The sequence below is a fragment of the Rattus rattus genome, chromosome 4, assembly GCF_011064425.1.
Source record: "Rattus rattus isolate New Zealand chromosome 4, Rrattus_CSIRO_v1, whole genome shotgun sequence".
Taxonomy (NCBI): domain Eukaryota; kingdom Metazoa; phylum Chordata; class Mammalia; order Rodentia; family Muridae; genus Rattus; species Rattus rattus.
Genome location: NC_046157.1, coordinates 22,515,736 through 22,538,118, shown reverse-complemented (window position 1 = coordinate 22,538,118; position 22,383 = coordinate 22,515,736). Strand labels below are relative to the sequence as shown.

Sequence of the window (22,383 nt, the reverse complement as noted above, 5' to 3'; positions counted from 1 at the left end):
AATGGCCAGAAAGTATAATAGTTCTCTACCCACACACACACACACACACACACACACACACACACACACACACACACACACTCACACACACACACACACACACTCACACACACACACACACACACACACACACACCACATACACACACACACCACCACACACACACACACACACACACCCATGCACACACATTCACACACACACACACACACACACACACAGAAAGGGGGAGGAAGGGAAGGGGGCTACTAATTATAATTACAATAGTTTCCAAAGTAAAATACTAGGGAAATCGGGAATCTTGGAAGCCAGTAATCTCTGTCTTCAAATATCTGTGCCAACATTTCCAGACTGGGTACCCTGCTTCAGACATTATGGCTCTGAAGTTGGGCTTCCTCGTTTGTGAAACGGGGATGAGTCTATTCAGAGTTTTGTGGAATGCAGAGAGGTACTGCATGCCTATCACAGAGCAGGCACTGGAGTGTCAAGTCTCCTTCTCAGTGTAAGAAAATGCTATCAGCACAAAAACATTTAATATAATACAGTGATCCCACATGTGGATTAACTACCCAGGTATAGCACCTGTACACACACTGTTGAATTTGCAATCATCTTTGAACACATTCTTTACCAGTTGGAGCAGACAAGAAATCATCTTTAGACCGGCATTAGATGGTTTTGCAAAAAGGGTATTGATCACCATCAGAACATTAAATGACAACTCTAAGTAACAGTTAAAATTACTAAATAAATAAATAAATAAATAAATAAATAAATAAATAAATACCTAAATCAAATGGCAAATAAACAAGTTGCCATCTCCTTCATAAAATTAACCACTGGGCTCCACAATTCAAGTTGAGAAGGAAATCTGAAACTCCATGCTTTTTAGGATGAAAATTTTAGAGCTGAAAAAGCCATCTGCCATTGATCATGGTTGAGAGAAAGCCTGAAAAGTCAGTAGCTCTAAATAGCTTGTTGGAATGTGGAAAATGACCAGAAACTAAATAAACACATGAGAAAATGTACTATATACATAATAACCCTAGTGCCTAGTTTTAGTCAAATAATTTGCATTTACAAAGGCAGAGAGAAATTCTGACTTCGCTCTTGATATATGCATGTTGGATTCAGGTTTCTCTGTAGGTTTAAGTAATTTCATAAAAGAAACAGTGCGCTAGCAGTAATGGTAATGTTGGTCTCAGGGTGAGGTTCTACATTTACTTGTTGGCTCTATTTTCAATCCCCATTTCAGCTGCCCCCCTGCACTTTAATACCTTGTATCCTCATTAGCCACTTCTATCATTGTTTCTGTTGTGTTCTGGAAGGATACACTGACAAGCGAAAGGCATGTTATATGTAAACCCTTGGGAGAATGTAAGTGCTCAAATCTTACTGCTTATCTTTTGGTTTTGTTAACAGCTGAAGTTGGCCTAGCCTCTGTAAGATAAGGAAGAATAATGTGTCTAGCTGGTTATCACAGACACCAGTAGGCACTAGACAAAGATACATTCAGAAACATATTCAAGTTACTATTGGAACTAATTATGCATGATAAATGGCAAATTACCCTTTGAAAATAATGTGCAAATAAAGTAACAGCAGCACAAATTCTACAGAAATAACAATTATATAATCTATATAGTAGGGTCCTCTTGAATACCGTGGTCCAACATTGATGACTACCAGGGCATTTATATTGACCACTCCATGGTGGCAGATGCAAAAGGGGACACATTCCATTGCATGATAAAATAAAAAGAACAATGGAGACCGGGCAGAGGCTGAGTCAGACACAGGTAGAGGCAATGTTTACGGATGCTACTTCACTGAGCAAAGGTATCAGACTCATCTGAGTAATCTGTGGAATGAAAGTACTAGCAAAGGCTGCAGGACGGTGGTAAAGTACTTTTCCCATGTACAAGGCCCAGCACCACATTACCATGCTCCTGGCAGCACTGTGAGCACAGTTCTGACTTGAAGAAGAGTCTTTACAGACGTTCATAGGTGCAGTTGGTAATATAGATATGCGGTGAGCTTTGGGGAACTGTTGATAGAAATGGTTTCAAAGCACCGCCTTTTACATCTCGGTTGAAGGATAATCAAGTAGGAAAACAGCCTTAACTTGTGGAATCTGGGCTGTACAGTTGGAGTGCCTCATTTGGCTTCATCTTTAAAATGGAGAGAGAAGTGCTGATGTTAAAGGGTTGATGAGAAGATGGTGTGTGTGGTGTGATACCTTAAACCTTACCACGGCATTTGGTGAACAGCTGCCTTGCAAGTGCTGGCCATGGGTTCTGTCAGTCAGCACTGCACGCCTGGAACAGTGTGCTGGCCCACTGTGTGGTACTCCTGCTCATGAACAAGGCTCACACGTCTCCACCTCTGGAGCCGCGGGTGAGGCCTTGTTCCAGGTAATGGGAACTGGTTTGTGTGCGATGTTTCCTAGCTTCGTTAGCCCTCTGTTCTAAATACACTAGCTACCACAGAGAGTTTCTACATGTAAAACTTTATATAAATTAGTCCTTATGATACATTCCTAGCTTACAGTTTGCAATTTTCTCATACATCTGTTGTGTGCTCTTCAAGATCAACAGTTAAGAGGTTCTTTCTTTGGTTTTGGTTTTCTGAGACAGGGTTTCTCTGTCTCCTGGAACTCACTCTGTAGACCAGGCTGGTGTGGCCTCAAACTCCTGTCTCTGCTTCCTGAGTGCTAGGATTAAGCGTTTTTTGTTTTTTTTTTCTCCAAAAACAACAATAACCAACATGTAGCATCACCTTAATTGATACGATTGTTTTGAATTTGGTTTGCCTTTAAATTTTTTCGAGAGTCTATTGTACTATTTGCAGAATATAGTTTAAGGGTTCCAACAGCTCAGTGTGCAAGTTCAAAGTGAAAGAGACCTTCATGGGACGGCCTACACATTCCGATTCTGATCTGTTTTAGGCTGGTGAGCCTCTGATTTGAGTACAAAGCTTCTTTGCCTAGACTATAACCTAGCGCACATTGGTGAGAATACATACCAAATTAATCTCTTCAGCATTGAAGTCCTCAGCCAAGAAGGCGGTCCTGATTAAAACCTCATGGCGCTTGGTTTCATGAATCTGGTCCAGTTTAGTCCCTATCACCAACAGTGGGATTTGATTATCAGCAAACTGTTCTCGGTCATAATCCCTGTGGTAAATAACCATGAAGAGGAGAACAGAGTTTACCTTCCCAACGCAGATGTGTAGATGCTCACACAATTTTAGTGACGATTAACCGATCGCTGCTCACCACCAACTACGGATCTTTTTATTCTAACGTCTTCACTGTACGGACCCGTGACCAATCCGTCATCTATACTCAAAGTCTGTCCCTGTGTGTCTTTATAACAAATAACTCAACTCGGATGACTGAGGCCCTAACCAAATACACCATGGTCATGTGACTCAAGTGTCCGCGCAGCGCACTGTTCAGCAGGTAACAGTTTCAAACATTTTCAGTGTGAACGAAGGAAGTGGATTTAGAGCTCGGTGTGGGGGAAACCCAGGAGCCTAGCATGCAGTGCAGGCTCCTCATGCTCAAGTTCTCCAACTTGCGCACGTGTTCCTGGCTATGCGCAATTAAAGCAATCCTTTCAGAGTGGAAAGAGCTAAGGAAGTGGAGCCCGAGTGAGACCCGGCTTGGATGAAGTGAGGAAAACCGCTGAAATGTTAAACATGATAATAAAAGGCAAGACAATTAGTACCAAATAATTGTCCTTACATGACAGTCACAGGAGACAGAGGATGGGCCATCAGAATCTCTTAGCGTTAGAAGGGGGTCTATTCCAATTCATTTTCTTCCCATTTTTATCCAAAGGATTGAGTAGCAATACAAATGATAGTTCTCATTATTGAAAGGAACATAAAGTCCACAGTTGTTAATTAATTAAAATTCTATTTGCCTATTAGAAGCAAAGTAGATCTGGATTTCTGACATGTTATAAGCTCAATTTACAGCAGTCAGCGAAATCTGCTTTTGAGCAGTCGATATTGCATAATCCAATCAATAAAACCCGCTGGAGCGCAGCTCCTTTCCCATCTCAGCACGCGTCTGTCTTTTGGAGCACTCTAAACTGGGCTGGCGGGAGAGGGCTGCTTACACCTCTCTGCCTCTCACACGGGTCTTGCAGTGCCTCAGCTGTAGTCCTGTCTCAGAACAGAGCTGTTCTGAACTCACATATCTCATGTAAATATCATCATCTGGTTTATTTGTACGGAAGCCAATAATAGGTCAAGTTCAAGGCCTACGAGCTAGCACCTTCTTACCTACACACTCCTGACGTGGGAGACATGGTTTGCATTGAAATTTGAATTATAGAGAATGAGGTTTTCAGGGTATCTTCCTTCAGGATTATTTATTTTTCTTATATTCACAAATTCTTTCATGAAAAGTTTTGTGTTTTCTATCAAATACCATATTTGATACACATATTCTCTGCTATTTAAAATCTTATATAATCTCTTGTAGGTTACTATTTAAATATATATTTATATATATATATATCTTGCTCTCTCATTTTTCTCTTTAGCTTTTCATCTTTTCAAGAACTATATTCATTGAATCGCAAATGTATATAATGACTCACTTAAATATTAATTTTAAAAGAAAATTATACCACATTGGCTTTGATGTTCCTTATCTCCTCTTTCATTAAAATCATACATCCAATTGAAATTAGACTTTGATATCATTTAAAATCATTATGTGAAAAACTGATGGAGAATTTATTATGGACAGATATGGCCAGTGCTTCCCTAAAAAACAATTTTATATGTACAAGAACCCTTTGAGAAACAAAAACAGCAGTTATACATCGTTTTAATAATAAAAGAAGGAAGGTTTAGGATTCAAGCAATAAACTTAAAAGATACAAGAAGGTTTTCGGTTTGCTGTTCTACTCCTCTTTAAAGTGGTGCTGAGGACGAAGCTAGGTCCTCACGCATGCTAGGGAAATCCTCTCCTGAGCTGCAGCTGCGGCCTTTCACAGAAGCTGCATGCTAATGCAGCACAGGCCTTGGCCCTCTCCTTTGCACATCACACATTACAAGGGAAACGATAGTCGATAGTCTCTGCTCCTTGTTTTGCATCCTCTGTAGATGTCTGTTTTCCTACACAGAAACATTCCTGATGCTTTTTTAAATAGCTGAGTAGAGTATTCCAGAACGTAACTGGACCACTATTTATGTAACAGGTTTTCTTTGGGACCTCAGAGTTGCTGCCAAATCATTTGCTTTACAAATAATGCAGCAATGAGGGAGGCACCAGTGCACCACTGTTTAGTGCAGCAATGAGGGAGGCACCAGTGCACCACTGTTTAGTGCAGCAACGAGGGAGGCACCAATGCACCACTGTTTAGTGCAGCAATGAGGGAGGCACCAGTGCACCACTGTTTAGTGCAGCAATGAGGGAGGCACCAGTGCACCACTGTTTAGTGCAGCAACGAGGGAGGCACCAGTGCACCACTGTTTAGTGCAGCAATGAGGGAGGCACCAGTGCACCACTGTTTAGTGCAGCAATGAGGGAGGCACCAGTGCACCACTGTTTAGTGCAGCAATGAGGGAGGCACCAGTGCACCACTGTTTAATGCAGCAATGAGGGAGGCACCAGTGCACCACTGTTTAATGCAGCAATGAGGGAGGCACCAGTGCACCACTGTTTAGTGCAGCAACGAGGGAGGCACCAGTGCACCACTGTTTAGTGCAGCGATGAGGGAGGCACCAGTGCACCACTGTTTAGTGCAGCGATGAGGGAGGCACCAGTGCACCACTGTTTAGTGCAGCAATGAGGGAGGCACCAGTGCACCACTGTTTAGTGCAGCAACGAGGGAGGCACCAGTGCACCACTGTTTAGTGCAGCAATGAGGGAGGCACCAGTGCACCACTGTTTAGTGCAGCAATGAGGGAGGCACCAGTGCACCACTGTTTAGTGCAGCAACGAGGGAGGCACCAGTGCACCACTGTTTAGTGCAGCGATGAGGGAGGCACCAGTGCACCACTGTTTAGTGCAGTTTAGTGCAGCAATGAGGGAGGCACCAGTGCACCACTGTTTAATGCGTGTGCAGGTGCAGCTTGAAGAGCAGAACGAAGCTGCAGAGTCAAAGTGCAGCTTCTGTGTCTGTAACAGTTACGCCATCTTGAACTCCTTGATGCTAATGTGAATATTTTTTGGTATAAACAAACCATCTCTTGTAATGTAAAAGTAAGTTTCTTGAGTGGTAAAAATCAATGAAACTAAAATATCTTTGAAAAGATTGGAACACCAATAAGCTAGTAGCAGGTCTAAAAGGAAACAAAAGGACACACGAGTTAGCAAGACCAGGGAAGAACATGCGCATGTCATTACAGACCAGGACAAAATGAATAATATTACAAACAACCCTGTTCATAGACGCTCAGTAACTTAAAGGAAACGCATGGATCCTCTACAGCTCAAATTTGCCAAATTCACTTGAGACAAAACAAAATACATGTACCATCTGGTAACTATTAAAGAAAAAATTGAATCTGACATTGAAAACCTTTCAAAATGAAATATGCAAGCCCCAAAGTCTCACTGGTAAATTCAACCAGTCATCCAAAGAAGAAATAACACCAAATATATGCAATATCTTCCCCAAAACTGGACAGGGAGGGACACTGAGGCCAACATTATCCTCAAATCAAACAGGCCGAAGACATTATAGACTAGAAAGTGTAACACAATAACACTTGAACACAGAATAAAAAAACTGCAAGAAAACATTACATCAAACCAGCAACAACGAAAATGAAAAAATGAATTCACCGTGACCATGGAATGAAAGGGTGGTTCAATATCTGAAAATCAGTCAGGATCTACCACACTAGCAATGTGGAGAAGAAATCCAATGTTCATAACAACAACTACAACAACAACAACACCACACACACACACACACACACACACACACACACACACACACACACACACACACACACACACACACACCACACACACCTTCATTACTTTTGGGTAGCTGTGACCAAGTACCTGACAGAAAGTCTAAGGAGAAAATGTATATGTTGGCTCACGGTTTCAAAGGGAGTAGACGCATCCACAGAACAGAGTACAGAAGCTGACCTGTATAAATATGCTCACCTGACTTTGTCAAAAGAATGAAGCTGACCCAATGGAGATAGGATACTCTTTTTACCAAATGATGCTGGGACAGGTGAACGTTCAAATTTAAAATTAAGCCCAACTCACATATTTATATAAAATTAAAGTGGATCATAAATTTAATATAAACCTCATATTATAAAACGTGTAGAAGGTAATGCAGGAGAAAACCTGTTTGATCTGAGATTAAGCCAACAGTTCTTAGATCTGATACCAAGGGTAAAACGCAGAGTAGGGAAACTAAGTAATTAGATTTCATCAAAATAAACACCACTGCCAGGAAAGATGCCATTCAGATAATGGGAAAACCGAGTAGAGGCTAAAACAGAACTAATCACACGTCTTCGAGGGTTATTTTGTAAAGTGCATTCTCAGGATTGCAATCAACCAAAACCAATTGTCACATAATTAATTCTAGGCTTACCCATTTGTCACCAGGACTCCGGTTGGAACTGCATCCCTATTGAGAACTTCCAAGGACCAGCGGTATAAGTTTTGAGATGACTTCTTATTGGTTAAGTCATGTACTAAAATGATGCCTAAAAGAATCAGGGAACAGGATGTCAGTACCCATCAGCACCTCTACAGTCAACGAGGGCGAGCTTAGTACGTGCACATCTTAAGGGCTTGGTGATCTGTATTCAAGTATGACTAACACAATCAGACAAGTGTCTCAAGCTGTCCGTTATAAATGCTTACAAATAACTAACTAGAAAGCTTTGCCACTAATAGACTTTTAAAATGTTTTTTTTTTCCTTCCAAAGGCTATCAGAATGTCATAAAATATTCAGAATGTCTTTTCATTCTTCATCTAGCAGCCCGAGTGCCTACTCCGTGCTTGGAACTGCTTATAGAAGCACTTCGGCAATGGAAGAACATTATTTATCAACAGCTTATATTACTCAAACGTTATACAGTTTCTGCACTGTTAAAATGTATGTGCAGGCATCTGTGGCAGTAGAGAGGACACTGGATCTCCTGGGGCTGAGATTACAGACGGTCTGCGCTACCTTGTGGGTGCTGGGAATCAGGGCCGATAGTGCCCTTAACTCTGAGCAGCTCCTCGGCCTCTCGCTTGATCTTTAGTAGACAAAACGTTGTCCTATAGGTCTTTGAATATCATCAACTCAAGAGTTTAACTTTGTTGTTCATCGAATTCATCACTAGCTATGCAAGCTCGCTACTTTAAAAGATTTGGTTAGCTTAGTGCAGTGACACATGCTTTATAAGTCTCCATTAGGGAAGCTGGGGCAAGAGAACGTGAGTTCGGGGCCAGCCAAGGCAACACAGCAATACCCTGACTTAAACGGCAAATAAGGTGCAGGGGGTGGGGTGAGGGAGGGACAGAGGACAACGAGGGAGGAGAAATGAACTGATTTAGGTAAAAGAGTCATAGTGCTATGAAGATGCCCAATCCCATGCCAACTAGCAAAAAGAAAGATGTTGCTAGAAAAGAGTAGGAGGAGGGAGGCAAGTGAGATATGGGCTGGGGAGATGGTTCAGCAGTTAGGAGCACTGCCTGTTCTTCCAGAGGACCCAGGTTCAATTCCCAGCACCCACATGGCAGCTTACAACTGCCTGTAATTCCAGTTTCAGGTGACCAGATGCCCTCTTCTGGCTTCTGCCTACACCAAGCACACATGTGGTGTGTGGACTTACATACAGGCAAAAGACCAATAAACAAAATAATATAAAACCATATAAAAATTAAAAAAATAGAAATAAATGTTTAAAAAAGAAGTATGAATAGTGGGAAAGGTGGATTTTTTTGAGATTGAAGAATAAGAAAATATACCATGGCTCAGAAATACAAGTAAATAAATCAACTAACAGGTAGATAAGCAAAGTAGGTAATTACAATAAAATGGAGAGAGAATGACTTCAATGCCTGGTGGAACTTAGAACATCATCTTGAGATGCAAGGACCATAGATTTTCAAACTCTTTTTAAGTTTTTTAAGTTTTGTTTTTGATTTTTTGAGATAGGGTTTCTATGTGTAATAGAGCCCTGGCTGTCCAGGACTCACTTTGAAGACCAGGCTGGCCTCAAACTCACAGAGATCTGCCTGCCTCTGCCTCTTGAATGTGGGATTAAAGGCGCGCACACCATGCCCCAAGATTTCATAATGAGTACATGTACATATTTCCCACCCTTTCTGCTATCCCTTCCAACTTCTCCTGGGTCCCCCAATTCCCTCTCAACTTTGTAACCCTTCTTTAGTTATTGTTACATATATGCATTTATAAATTCAATCTGCAGAGCGTATTTAGTGCTGCCTGTGTTTCAGTGTTCAGGGCTATCACTTGAGGTTGAACAACCTCTCATCTCTAGAGGAGACTGGATCTCTTTCGTGGCCATCAGTCACTATGTAGCGCTCCACCTAGGGAGAGGGTCTTGTGAGACTCATCTCATCCACATCAGAATGTTAACTGATGTTGTTCTCCTCATGGGGAAGGGGTTTAAAGGGAGATGAGATAGAATGAACTGGTTTGAGGGTTAAAGGGAGTAAAGGAACAGGAAGGGTTAAATCTGGGTTGAGGTGGAAGGCAGGTTGAGGAAGGAGAACAGAACGGGAGCGATATCAGTAAAGACCTTTGAAAAATACATGGAAACCTACTGCTGTTGAGCTACTAAAATGGACATATATTACATACGTATAAATAACAAGTAAAAACGGAGTAACCTGTAACAAGGCAACAATGGCCCAGCTAGGCACCAGAGGATAACAAATTAGACTGTGGAATACAGATTTAAATCTAGAGTGGTATGTCCATCAGTGTTCCCACAGTAAGATGGGTCCAGCATGTCATGGCACTTCCTAGCTAGACCATTAGTACATGGGAGAAATAAAGAACGTTTACCATTTACAGAGTTGTAGAACACCGCTCTTGTGCTTTTCACACTGCTGGCACTGCCCACAGAGCCTCCAACATCCCATAGTTCTATATAGTAGGTCTTCTCTTCAGGGGTCCCTTCTTTGTAGTCATGAACCTAACAGATTAATTCAAATAGTTACTAAAGCCATCAGACAAACTGGTGAGTACCCACCTCCATTCAGTTAAGCAATAGCCTTTCCTGTCACATCCTGCTCTGACTCAGACGGCCACTTTCAATCTACCCTGCTTATGCTCTTTACTGTCCTGATGCTAATCCAGACTTTCAGCCTATGTCATGTGACCCAGACCTGATGTGAATATCTTAATCTCCTCCCACTTCTGAAGCTTTGGCCTCTTCCCTACAAAGTCCAAGTCCCATGACCCGTTCTCACCCTCTCACTCTCGATCTTTCTTAACAAGACATTCAGCTGACAAAACTCCAGTTTCAGCGAAGGCCTCTTCTTCCTCCATTCTGAACCTGAAATTCATCTTCCTGAATGTGGAGTTCAGAAAACTATGTCATAGGTCCCCTTACTCTGTCACCACAGTGTCCTGGTCTAGTTCACGTCTGTCAGTCCCTGCTCTCAGGCAATTCCATCTGCTCTTGTGATTTCAGTGTCATCTGTATGTTGATGAATCCAAAATGTACATGAATCCTGGGAATTTTGGACTACTATATTAACTGGGCCACCATTAGGAATGTCTGTCTAATGGTGCTTCAGAGTTAATCTATCAAAAGATATCCTTGTCTTCTTGCCAAACCAACTCTCCTCCCAGTTTTCTCAATCTTAATAAAAAGCAGTCCCTTGGTTGAGATGTCCTTGATATCTTTCTAGTAACTCAGGTCAAAACCTTAGGAGTGAAGTTTGACTTCTCCTCTACTACACATCTGATCTGTCCACAAACTCTGTGCCTTTGATCTTTAATAACGTACTCAAGGTTTCGTTTGTCACCTCCGCAGCTGTTTTCATTTAGGTAGATGTGTCTGGTTGCTCCTTTGCCTGAGTAAACTAACGTAAGGTCTCTTGGCCAGTCTCCCTACTAGAAACATCCACATTGCATTTGTTTTTCACACAGTAGTGAGAGAGGTCATTTTAAAATCCAAGTGAGGTCATCTCAAGCCTCGGCTCCAACCACCTAGTGGATTTCTCAGTCATAATCACGTCAGGGTCACTGTTTATCCCTCATGGTCTAGGCTTTTGTTGCCCATTTAGCTATTCAAATATTTAACTATTTAGAAACAGATTCGGATATACAATACCAGATGTATGATGATTCAAAGGTATACACCAGACTTCTCTAAGGGACTTAAAAATGAACATATTCCAGGTGGGTTGAGTACACCTGTGATCTTGGCACTAGAGCTACCGAGGCAGGAGGATCATGCATTTGAAGTTTGCCTTGTCTGTACAGAGGGACCATGACTCCCCCATCTCAGTATTCCTTCCCTCACAGAAAGAAAAACAGACATGTCAGGCTAGGAGAATCAGGTCCTTCGGGGTGAGCACTAGGCATATAATCTCCAATTGGTTCTGCTGTAACTCTGTACTAGAAAGGGATGATTTTATAGAATGGAACTACTCTGGTATTGGGCTTATATGTCCAGACTGCCATGAACCAGCCCTGTATCACTGAGCCTCTGATGAAAGAGATGCATTGTACATTTCTAAAGCATCTGGCTTTAAAATAGTGGTGATGACAAAGACAACTCAATTGTTAAAAAGATGTTGTGAAACCCACCGAACCTCACATATCACACTCAACAGAATGCTTTGTATTTCGTTGTATTCGCTTGTTTAGTTCTAAATCCTTTAGCCAGGAAAACCTTTAAGTACATACGGTACTCTATAGATAGTCACACTGACATTAAGAAGATAAGGAACGGACTAAACCAAAGACAACAAGATAGAAAGTAAGAACAGCAAGTCACGGGCGTTGAACACTCTTCACGAGAATGGAACTTAGCAGTGTACTGGAATCAAAAGCTCTGCTATTTTGCTCCAGGACATAAATAACTGATAACGTGTGGCTATGTCAGATCATCAGAATAAGAAAGCAGGAGTGTATGTGAATAACAGAGAACTGGACCACACATTCGTCCTGCTCCCCTCACATTTCTATTGAACAAATCACTATCACACACGGGTTCACTTACTTTAAGCACTTCAGTGTAACTTACAAAAGGAAATAAATTCAATAAAGACAATAATACACATGAAAAAAGAACGGATGCTAACAAGTTCAATTTAGTAACTGTGCCTAGAAAGTCATCCCTAGGAAGAAAGGGACAGGAGGAATTCTTAGGAGAGAGTTTGAAGAAAATGGGAGGCGGGAGAAATAGAGCAACTAAGAGATGCGACGGGTGCCCTGGACGTTTCAATTAATGAGGTTAATGAGGTAAAAGGTCACTGTCAATTGCTCCTCTCGTAACTTCTCAATTGCCTTCAGTCAGGCTCATTCCTCCGTAAAGTAGATCTTTCTTGTGTTCTGCACCATTCTCTCCTGTTCAATTCCAACCTCCAGCCTTCATAAAAGACTGGTTTATGATTTAAACCTGTGTCTTCAGGCTCATTAGTGCCTCCTCATTAAAACCCAATGGTCGTTTTTTCTTTCCACCTTATATCTCAGGTGTTTTATGGTGAAGTCCAGTGCTACCCCCGTTCAGGCACTTCCCATGTTTGCTCATGTAGTAGTTCATGCTTTGGGCTATGCCCTACTCTGATCAATCTTTCTCTGACCCTTCTTCTAGGAACTTAAACTCTTTAAAAACACGCCCCCCCCCAACGGTTTTCCTTTATTTCTCTTTTAACCTCATTGGCTGTCATCATTTAGGATGATCTCTATACACACGACTGCAATTCCAAATTATCTGGAACTTTGGCACCTCATTATCGAGTGCTTTCTGGTCAACTTCAGTTTAGACAGCTTGCAGATACATCCCCCTGCCACGTTTAGAACTGATTCCTTACAACCGTCTTCTCCTCTACCTACGACAGACGCCTCTGGGAGGGGGAGCAAGGCTGTCTCTCAGGTAGCTCCAGCATCTCATAGAATCGCCTCCTTTGCACACATAGCTCCTGCTCTTTAAACAGCTATCACCGTATGCACTGGTGCTGCCCCGCCGCGCTTTCTTCAGTGGCGGGCATGCCCAGGAGCAGCATGGAACTACTAAGGCACTGGGATATGGCTCATTCAGCTGCTGAATGAACTTTTTTATTTTAGTAAATTCAAGTCTGTCACCACATGAAGCTAGTTGTTACCATATTGGGTGCCACCAGAGTACTCATTTCTTTACATTCTGGGTCCCATTTATTCTGTGCAATAAATAAGAGGTGGTAACGCTGTGATTAAGAACCACAGACTTCCAGGTCAGGCAGTCTGGACTTGAATCCCAAGTCTATCCACTTCCTAGCAGCACAACCTTGACAAATCACAGAGTGCCTCTGTGCCTCACCTGCCTCTTGTGCTAAGCAGGGAGGAGCACCCCTCCCCCCACCACATCACAGAGCTGTTGTGTGAATTAATCGATGAAGTCCTGTGTTGGGTTCCTAGCCACAGCAAGCTGAAGAGATGGTAGCTATCACTGCCACTGTCACTTTAAAGAGCATGATATACAAACCTTATCCCTCCAAGTAAATCCACTTCAGAGCCCTAGTGAGGATAAAAGCTATACCTTTTTATTTTTCCCAAGTGCCTGCACATTGTTTTGTTACCCAAAGAGAAATTCAATAAGTATTGATTTATGCAATGTACAAGTTAGAGAGTTAAAATTCCATTAAAGTGAACTAGAAATGACAAATCAATTTCCTTATTTATAACCTGTGAAAAGATTAAGCTCTAAGCATCTTGTCCTCATTATCAGGAGTAGCCATGCGCTTATTGGCCCATTCGATCTGAGATAACGAAGTCGGAAACCAGGAGCGAGTGAAGAATGCCGCAAAATACAACTCCCTCTTCAGTTCAGTCACAGGCCCCGCACAGAATAAATGGACCCAGAGTGATAATTACTGAGAAGATTCATTAATTTCACACAGCACTTGAAACCGTGGCATTCTTACCGCATTCTTACCTTCATCATCTAATCTCTATTTTTAGTTGGCTCTTAAGATGTCTAAACTGAGCTAAACAGGGCAGCTGTGTCCAAGAGTTCTGAGGAGCAGGTATTTGGGAATCCACGTGAGTCCTGGAGATCTCCCTCTAGCAGCCTCAATAACACGGACTGCGGCTGTGCTGTAAACAGTGCTTCAGAAGGCACTGTTCTCCCAAGACACTCTCAGGCCTCTACACACTTCAGTCAGTTTTCCACAGGGAACAACTGCTCATTCTATTATAATAGTCGTGATTTATGTTTCTATGACAACTTTACATTATACTTTCGAAATGCCTTTGTAAACTTATGTTGTCACCCAGGACACAGGCTCCCGTTGGACAAGGAAGCCAGAGATCAACAATGTGCCGTAAGACAAGCTAGGCCTCTCTCGGCCCCACATGCCTGATTCTTGATTAACATAACTCAGGTCAGACTGGCTGCAATGGAATCATCTAGCACCATAAAGGTTCAGGTAGGGCCAGCCACACTATTACATGTGCTCTGTCTACTATAGCTTTTATTCTGGCCTCCCTTTGGGCAGTTTCATGTTATCCAGAAGTCTTAGAAGTCTTATAGGTTAAACAAAGCAAAGCCCCTACGTTCAGCATGACTTAATCGTTATATCTTCAGTAGGGCAGAGCTGTGAGAATTACCTAGTTTGGCTGATGTGCTCTAGCACTGACCCCCAAGCATTAACTGCAGAAAAAATCAGCACCCCTCCCCGTGGAGTGCCCTGCAGAGACCATGTCTGCTTTGGGACCTTTGCTGCAGTTACACTCGGACACTGTGCTCTTCCTTGAACTTTCTTGGGCTTCGCTGGAACTCTTCCACTCTTGTCCTCCTACCCTTCAACCTCATTCGTTCCTTCCTCCGAGAATTTCCACATTCTTTCTGGAGTCTGACCTTATAATTACAAAGTCCTGTTCCAGCTCAGCCTTGATTTTCTGTATCAACAATAACTATCTCTATCCTGAAGAAACGACTCCGTATGCCCTCTTGAATTCTGAAGAAACGACTCTGTCTGCCATCTTAAATTCTGAAGAAATGATCCTGTCTGCCCTTTTGGATTCTGAGGAAATGACTCTGTCTGCCTTTGTAGATCCTGAAGAAATGATTGTCTGCCTTCTTAGATTCTAAAGAAATGACTCTGTCTGCCCTCTTGGATTCTGAGGAAATGACTCTGTCTGCCTTCTTAGATGCTGAAGAAATGACTCTGTGTGCTCACTTAGATTCTGAAGAAACGACTCTGTATGCTCACTTAGATTCTGAAGAAACGACTCTGTATGCTCACTTAAATTCTGAAGAAATGACTGTCTGCCCTCTTAGATGCTGAAGAAACGACTCTGCCCTCTTTGACGCTGTTTACTCTTTGGCGCTCTTATTTCTGGAATAATGTTGGAAATATGAAATGCTTTGCTTATCCCCAAAGCTACTTTCAGTTAACAACTCTACTGCTACCTAAGAAACGTGTGTCCTTTGGCATCTGGACTGCTATGTACACTCCCTTCTCTCTGTTCTTACCGCCAGTTGCTAGCAATTTTCTGTGAGCGTCTAGGGTAGCCTCTGCACCTCTACAGTCATGTGGAAAACGGATTTAGCATCCAACTGACCTCTACTTAAACCACCTTAGAGCTTTCTTAAAATGCAGATTCCTGGGGGCCAGGTATATCTCTAAATTACAATATCCAGAACAAGATCTATAAACCAAATTAAAGACAAAATCTATCAGACTGACCATTAAAATAAAATTGGTCTATCTCCTACCTAACAGGAGACATATTAGAAAGACATGGCATTTAAACAGTTAAATAAAAGATGGAAATATGTACGATGCAATACAGAAACACTAAAAATAGTTTACACCACTTCAGGATTAGAGAACTTAAACTTCTAAGGAACAATAAATTGGCAGACATAAAACAGATGTACAGTGATAAACAATTAAAGCTAGGGGCAAGTCTGCTCAGGGGGTAAAAGGGACTGCTGCATAGGCCTGAAAACGAGTTCAAATCCCTGGAAATCCTTCAGGCAAAATAAACAATCTCAAACTAGTATATAATATCAAAATAGGGAGAATTAAACAACAACAACAAAAGACAAATTGATATAAATAGTGAAAGATTTTTAACACTTATCCCTTATAAATGATGAAATGTTAAAAAAAAAAAAAAAGCAATCCAGCAGAAATGATTAAACAAAACACTAAGCTGGATATAATGGGCAGAAGGCTGTACACAGTAATGACAGAGTACCCCTGTGTGCTTTCTTTCTGACTTAGAGATGAGCTACTTAACAAATAATTAACGGAACTGACCCTAAAACAAGACATAAGGAAGTCCCAGTCAACTTTAAGGCTGGAATGATATAGTAGATACTCTCTGAGCACAGTGAAAGTAAGCAGGAAACCGGCAATTACAAGATCATCAACACTGTCAAATGTTTGGAAATGAGGAGGCACATTTCAAACAACAAATGAGCCGAAGAAGTGATCACAATGGAAATCAGACAATATTTTGAACTGAATGATAACAAGGCAGCAACACTGTGTTCAGACAGACATTCCGGTGCCTCCAAGCTCTGTAAGGAGCTTGAAAGAAATCAATGCAGCAACCACTCATTTCAAGGAGGAGCTTGAAAAAGAGAGTAAATTAAATCTAAAGAGCTACGGGCACCACAGTGAAATTCAAAACAAGCAGGGATGGAGAGACTGCTCAGATGGGGAAGTCCTTCATGGGCAAGCATGAGGGACTGAGCTCTCTCCCCCAGCACCTGTGCTATCGAAGTTGGGTGTGGTAGCATGTGCTCATAATCCCGAAGCAGGGTTGGCAGAGACTGGTGGATGCCTGGGCTTGCTGGCCAGACAGCCCAGCCCACTTGGTGAGCTCCAGGCCAGTGAGAGACCCTATCTCAAAAGACAAGATGGAGGTTCCTGGGAATGACAGACACGCAAGGTTGTCACATATGAGTTCCTTCTGCCTTCTACACAAGTTCCCATTTTCCTACACCCCCTTGCACATGCACCTACACACATGTGCACATATATTCTTACCCCCTAAAAAGCACAAAGTACAAAGCATATATAGAAAAACAACAACACTGAAACTTGTCTTTGCTAGACCATGGCCAAACTGATCAAGAAAATAAAACTCAAGCTGGCTTGGCTCCAACTCTAAGAGCATAAGTTCCAATCCAAGACACCATGTGGTGGAAGAAGAAAAGAAAACACTGGCCAAGCGGTCCTCTACTGTCCACATGTGTGCCATGCTACATAATCCCCATACATAAATATACATTTAAAAGGCAAAGCTACCAATTACTTATACCAGAATTAAAAAGAAAAAAGAAAATCATCTATACCATAGATACTACCCTCTCCTATAGATTTTATAGGCTTTACAGTAGTGGTTGTATTGTTCGATTGTCTCATTGAAAGCAACTTCGACAGAGAAGCAATGTTGAGCAATTTGCTTGATATGAACTAATGCTTTTTCAAATACAAATCTCCAAAACTGACAGAGGAAGAAATGCAATCATTTCTCTTGTTTTCTTTACTGAACTTAAAAACGTCCCACAAAGAATATCACTGGTTCGGTTAGTTTCACTTGTAAATTCAAACAATAAATACTGTCAATCTTACAAAGCTCTTCTGATGAGTAGGTTAGCACAATATCAAAATCCCATGAAGAAATTAGAAAAAGTCAAGTAACAGGCTAATACTTCTCATGAATTTATGTGCAAATATCTGAAAAACATCCTAGATAACGGATTCTAGATACTAGAAAACTGTTCTAGACTAATAGGTCAAGACCAGCTTGGAGAGGGCAGGGCTGGAGAGATGGCTGAGAGGTTAAGAGCACACTGGCTGCTCTTCCAGAGCTCTGATCTGGGTTTGGTTCTCAGCACATCACAGAGCTGATGACAGAGGGCTGTAACTCCACTTCTTGAGGATCCTTTGCCCTCTTCTGGCCTCTGAAGGCACTGCAAACATTGCTACATAGCTGTAAAATAAAGGTAAAACGCCCTAGACAAAAACAAGTGAATACAAGAATCTAAGAGATTCACAGAGAGACAGAGACAGACAGACAGACACAGAGAGAAAAGCTTGGATTTAGTCCAGGATGGCAAGGTGTGTTTAATGTATAAAATCAAGAAACAGAGTAAAGCAGGAAAATAATGATTATTATGGAGACAGAATAAACAAAATTAACTGACCATTCAAGATACAAACTCTCACCAATAAACTAGCACAAGAAACTTTTAAAATAATACATATGCATAAAATTCTACATCTGGGCTAGGATATAGCTCAGTGGTATTGTGCTTGCTTGAAACGCACAAATCTTTTAACACCACAAACAAATACAAATCCTATACGGGTCTGTGCTTAGTGAGGTATACTGAAAACTCTCCCTGGGGTTGGGAAGAAATACAGGTAATTACAGGCACACCTGCTCTAAAGTGGACTGGATTCCAGCCACTTTAATAAGGCCCAGCGAAAAGGCGGTCTCATGAACCCACTCGGCTCTGGGTGGGGAAAGGAAAGAAGGATGGGCTAAGGAGGGGCAGGAAAAAAGGGCCAAAGTTAGGTACGGTGGAGTTTTCTTCTCTCTTACAAATGATATAAGTAGCCTCAGGAGGTATATTGATTAGTTTAAGGTAACTCTTTAAGTAGAAAGGCAATTGATCCAGGATCTAAGTTTCCTTTTAATGTGCTGTGATCTTTCACAGGAAGGGAGTTAGTAAAGTCTAAAGAAAGTGTGGTCAGAACCTGTCACTGGGTCTCTCAAACGTAGACAAAACAGCTTAGAATCTGGTTCTCTCGCAAAGGCTATGAACAACAAACAACAAATCCACCAGAAAACCAATAGGAACAGGTGGACAGACAGACAGACAGAGAGGAGAGGGCGTCTTCTGAGGAATGAAGATATGAGTAGGACCTGTGAGTACAGGAATGATCGTAACTGAGGTAGACCAAGATGTAGGTTAGGTTAGCATTACTGCAAAACAGCAAACCGGAAAAAAAAAATCTCTTAAAAGCAGCTGGAGAAAAGAAATCCCCTTAAGAAGGAAAATAACTAATTTGATAGAAAACTTTTAATCAACATGTCAGAGCCTACACCATAGCATCAAAGAACAGAGGAAAATGCTATTAATATAACTACCATTTCTTCCTAATTTGTTCCCATTTTCTCTGTTTACTGTGTGTATGTTTATGAGGGTGCATGTGCCAGGGTACACATGTGGAGGCCACAGGACAACTTGCTGGAGTCAGTTCTTTGCTTCCACCGTGTAAATTGGTGGGAGTTGAACTTGAGACCTTAGCCTTGACGGCAAGGGTCTTGACCTACCGAGTTGTTCTAACAACTTAAGCATTTGTTCTTAATTCAGTGGTAAGAAGACTTTCCAACAGATGACAGACTTGCCCAGAATTAGACACTAACACTTAATTTAGTGGCAACTGCACTGAGTACTTGACTGTGACACAGAACAGTATACATGAGGCTCTGGGAGCTTTTGCCTTTACGTGGTATGACTTGGCCCAAGTTTGCAGTCTTAAGAATTACAGGTTTAGGCCGAATTATTTATGGAAGATATTAACTTTATTATTTATGGAGGATATTAACATTATCACTCAAAATCTAGTGATTAAAATAAAAGCCAATGCAATCAGACAACTGGGTTCACGTGTTACTTTAGCTTTTTTTTTTTATTATCAGATAGTTTATGTATTTACATTTCAAATGTTATCCCCTTTCCTGGTCCCCTCCCTCTTGCTTCTATGAGAATGCTCCCTCTCCCACTCACCCACTCCCACCTCAACACCCAGGCATTCCCCTACACTGTGGAAGGAACCTATAAAAAACCAAGGGCTTCTCCTCCATTGATGCCAGACAAGGCCATCCTCTGGAGCCATGGTCTCCCCATGTGTACTCTCTGGATGGTGGTTTAGTCCCTGGGAACTCTTGGGGAGTCTGGTTGGTTGATATTATTGTTCTTCCTATGGGGTTGCAAACCTCTTCAGCTCCTTCAGTTCTTTCTCTAACTCCTCCATTGGGGTCCCCTTGTTCAGCCCAAAAGTTAGCTGCAAGCATCCTCATCTGTATCCGTAGGGCTCTGGCAGAGCCTTTCAGGAGACGTCCATATCAGGCTCCTGTCATTACTTTAGTGTCTTATGAATTAAATGAATTTGGTTGTTCTTTACTTCTCTGTGATTGAATTTCTCTATTTGTATTTCACAGTTTAAGAAAGATGAAATAAGGAACGACACACGGTAGGGGCTAAATCAATCCTAGTTATTAGTGTTAATTTTAATTAAGTCCTATAATTTAATCATAGGATTTGAAGGACTTACACTTAGCATGACTAAGGAAAAACTAAACAAGAACACGTACTCTGATATCCACTGAGCATCCCACAGTCCATGATGGATTTCCTAACACTTGATTGTGGCACAGAAGATGGACGAGTGAAGATTTCCCAACACCTGTGGAAGATACAAGGTCTCTCGTCAGCTGAACATGTAACCCTAAATGGGACATTTATACCACCTGTGGTGGCCATTCCTGATTATCAACTTGACTCTGTCTGGAATGAACCACAATCCAGAATGGAAGGCTCACCTTTGATCCTGATCTTGAGGCTGGGAGATACAAGTTTCTGACCTGGATTTCAGCATGGAGATCATGAAGCATAGTGGCTATGAATCCCTGGAGTCTAAGGCAAGGAGATCTCTGAGTTCAAGGTCATCCGGGACAAAGCAAGTCCCAGATCCAGGCGTGGCGGTACACACTTTTAATCTGGGCCACGCCTCCTCCTGGAGACCTATATAAGGACATTGGAAGAAGGAAGAATCGATCTTTTCCCCCTGCCTGCCTTGTGGGTCAGAGCAACTGCTGGATCCTTGGAACTGGGCTACAGACTGTAAGTCATCAACAAATCCCCTTAGTATATAGAGACTACCCATAAGTTCTGTGACTCTGGAAAACCCTGACTAACACGACACCTCTTCTAGGCAGGGTACACCTCACAAATTGTCTGAAAACCTTCAGTTACAGGATCCATGATGCCATGGTTTCATACTCAAAAGGACTTTAGTGTCCACACATGGGTCTTAAGAAAGCAGTTAACCACATGGCCCCATCTCTGAACGTTAATGATGGTGATGATGATGATGATGATGATAATATTCTCTTTCCTTCGTCATGCCTTTTTATTTTGAAGCAGTGCTTCACCTACTTTTAGATCTCTTGGGCTCAGGCAATCTTTTCATTAACACAAAGGGCACCTCTTCAAGACCAAGGTGGAGAGGAAAGGGATGAGAGTCTTTTATTTACTACTGTGAATCACTCATTCATTTAACTAAATGTGGTTAATTATATCAAAAACTTAGGAACTCTCTTTGTGTGCTATAATTTATATATCATCCCTACTTAACATTTTATTATAAATAACGCCATTTTCAACAACTGAGAAGGTATAAAAAGCAAAATTCACCTTAGACCATATGACATTTTTCTATGACCATGTTGTTACTGTGATCATATACAAAGCGTACTTACAAACAAACAAAGGAATCACCTGGGGCTCAGTGCTGGCCCTACAAGCTTGAGTCATGTTTACAGAAGTGACACACAGCGGCCAGGTATAGAGGCCTATGTCTGTACATCAGTGCTGGGGAGGCAGAGATAAGCAATCCCTGATGTTTGCTGGCCTGACAGCCTTAGCTTATTCTCCAGGCCAAGGGGAGAGCTTGTCTTTAAAAAGAAGGTTGGTGGCAGGGGTAGGTGTATATTAGTGTTAGGCCTGCCTTGTTTATATAGTGAGTTCTAGACCAGCTTGACATGCATAGTCAGTTCTACATTAGTCACGACTACTTAGTAAGACCATGTCTTACCCTACAACCCCACTCCCCAACAACAAAGCTTGCGGTGGAAGAGCTGGAAAGATGGTTCAGTGAGCATCTCTTGTTGCACAAGAGACCCAGGTTCAGTTCTCAGGTATGTAGAAAGTAATTAAAAGTAAAATCCATCTAATTAATATCTCACTGCATGCTACAGCTTACGACTGTGGATTCGAACCAGTTCGTCTCATAGTTATCATCTGTAGAATGGAGTTAAAAGTCTGATTTTAGAATTAAAGTTGTTAATACAGGTCAGTGTATTCTTAAAAGTATATTTGACTCAATGAACAAAGTTTCCTGAAGGCGCGATCGGACCAAGTTCTGTTTGCTTAACAAGAGCAATAAAGGAATT

General features: G+C 41.8%; 1 protein-coding gene across 1 annotated transcript in view; it reads right to left on the bottom strand.

The window, feature by feature from the left end:
• The window catches only part of Rabl3 (RAB, member of RAS oncogene family like 3), a 28,339-nt gene that overhangs the window by 5,607 nt on the left and 349 nt on the right, over window positions 1-22,383 (bottom strand). Inside the window, exons 2-5 of the mRNA XM_032900186.1 lie at window positions 20,524-20,615; window positions 10,027-10,156; window positions 7,590-7,704; window positions 3,025-3,175 (exon numbers count right to left, since the gene is read on the bottom strand). Coding sequence (XP_032756077.1) covers window positions 3,025-3,175; window positions 7,590-7,704; window positions 10,027-10,156; window positions 20,524-20,615 — 488 coding nt within the window. The remainder of the gene's footprint in view (window positions 1-3,024; window positions 3,176-7,589; window positions 7,705-10,026; window positions 10,157-20,523; window positions 20,616-22,383) is intronic.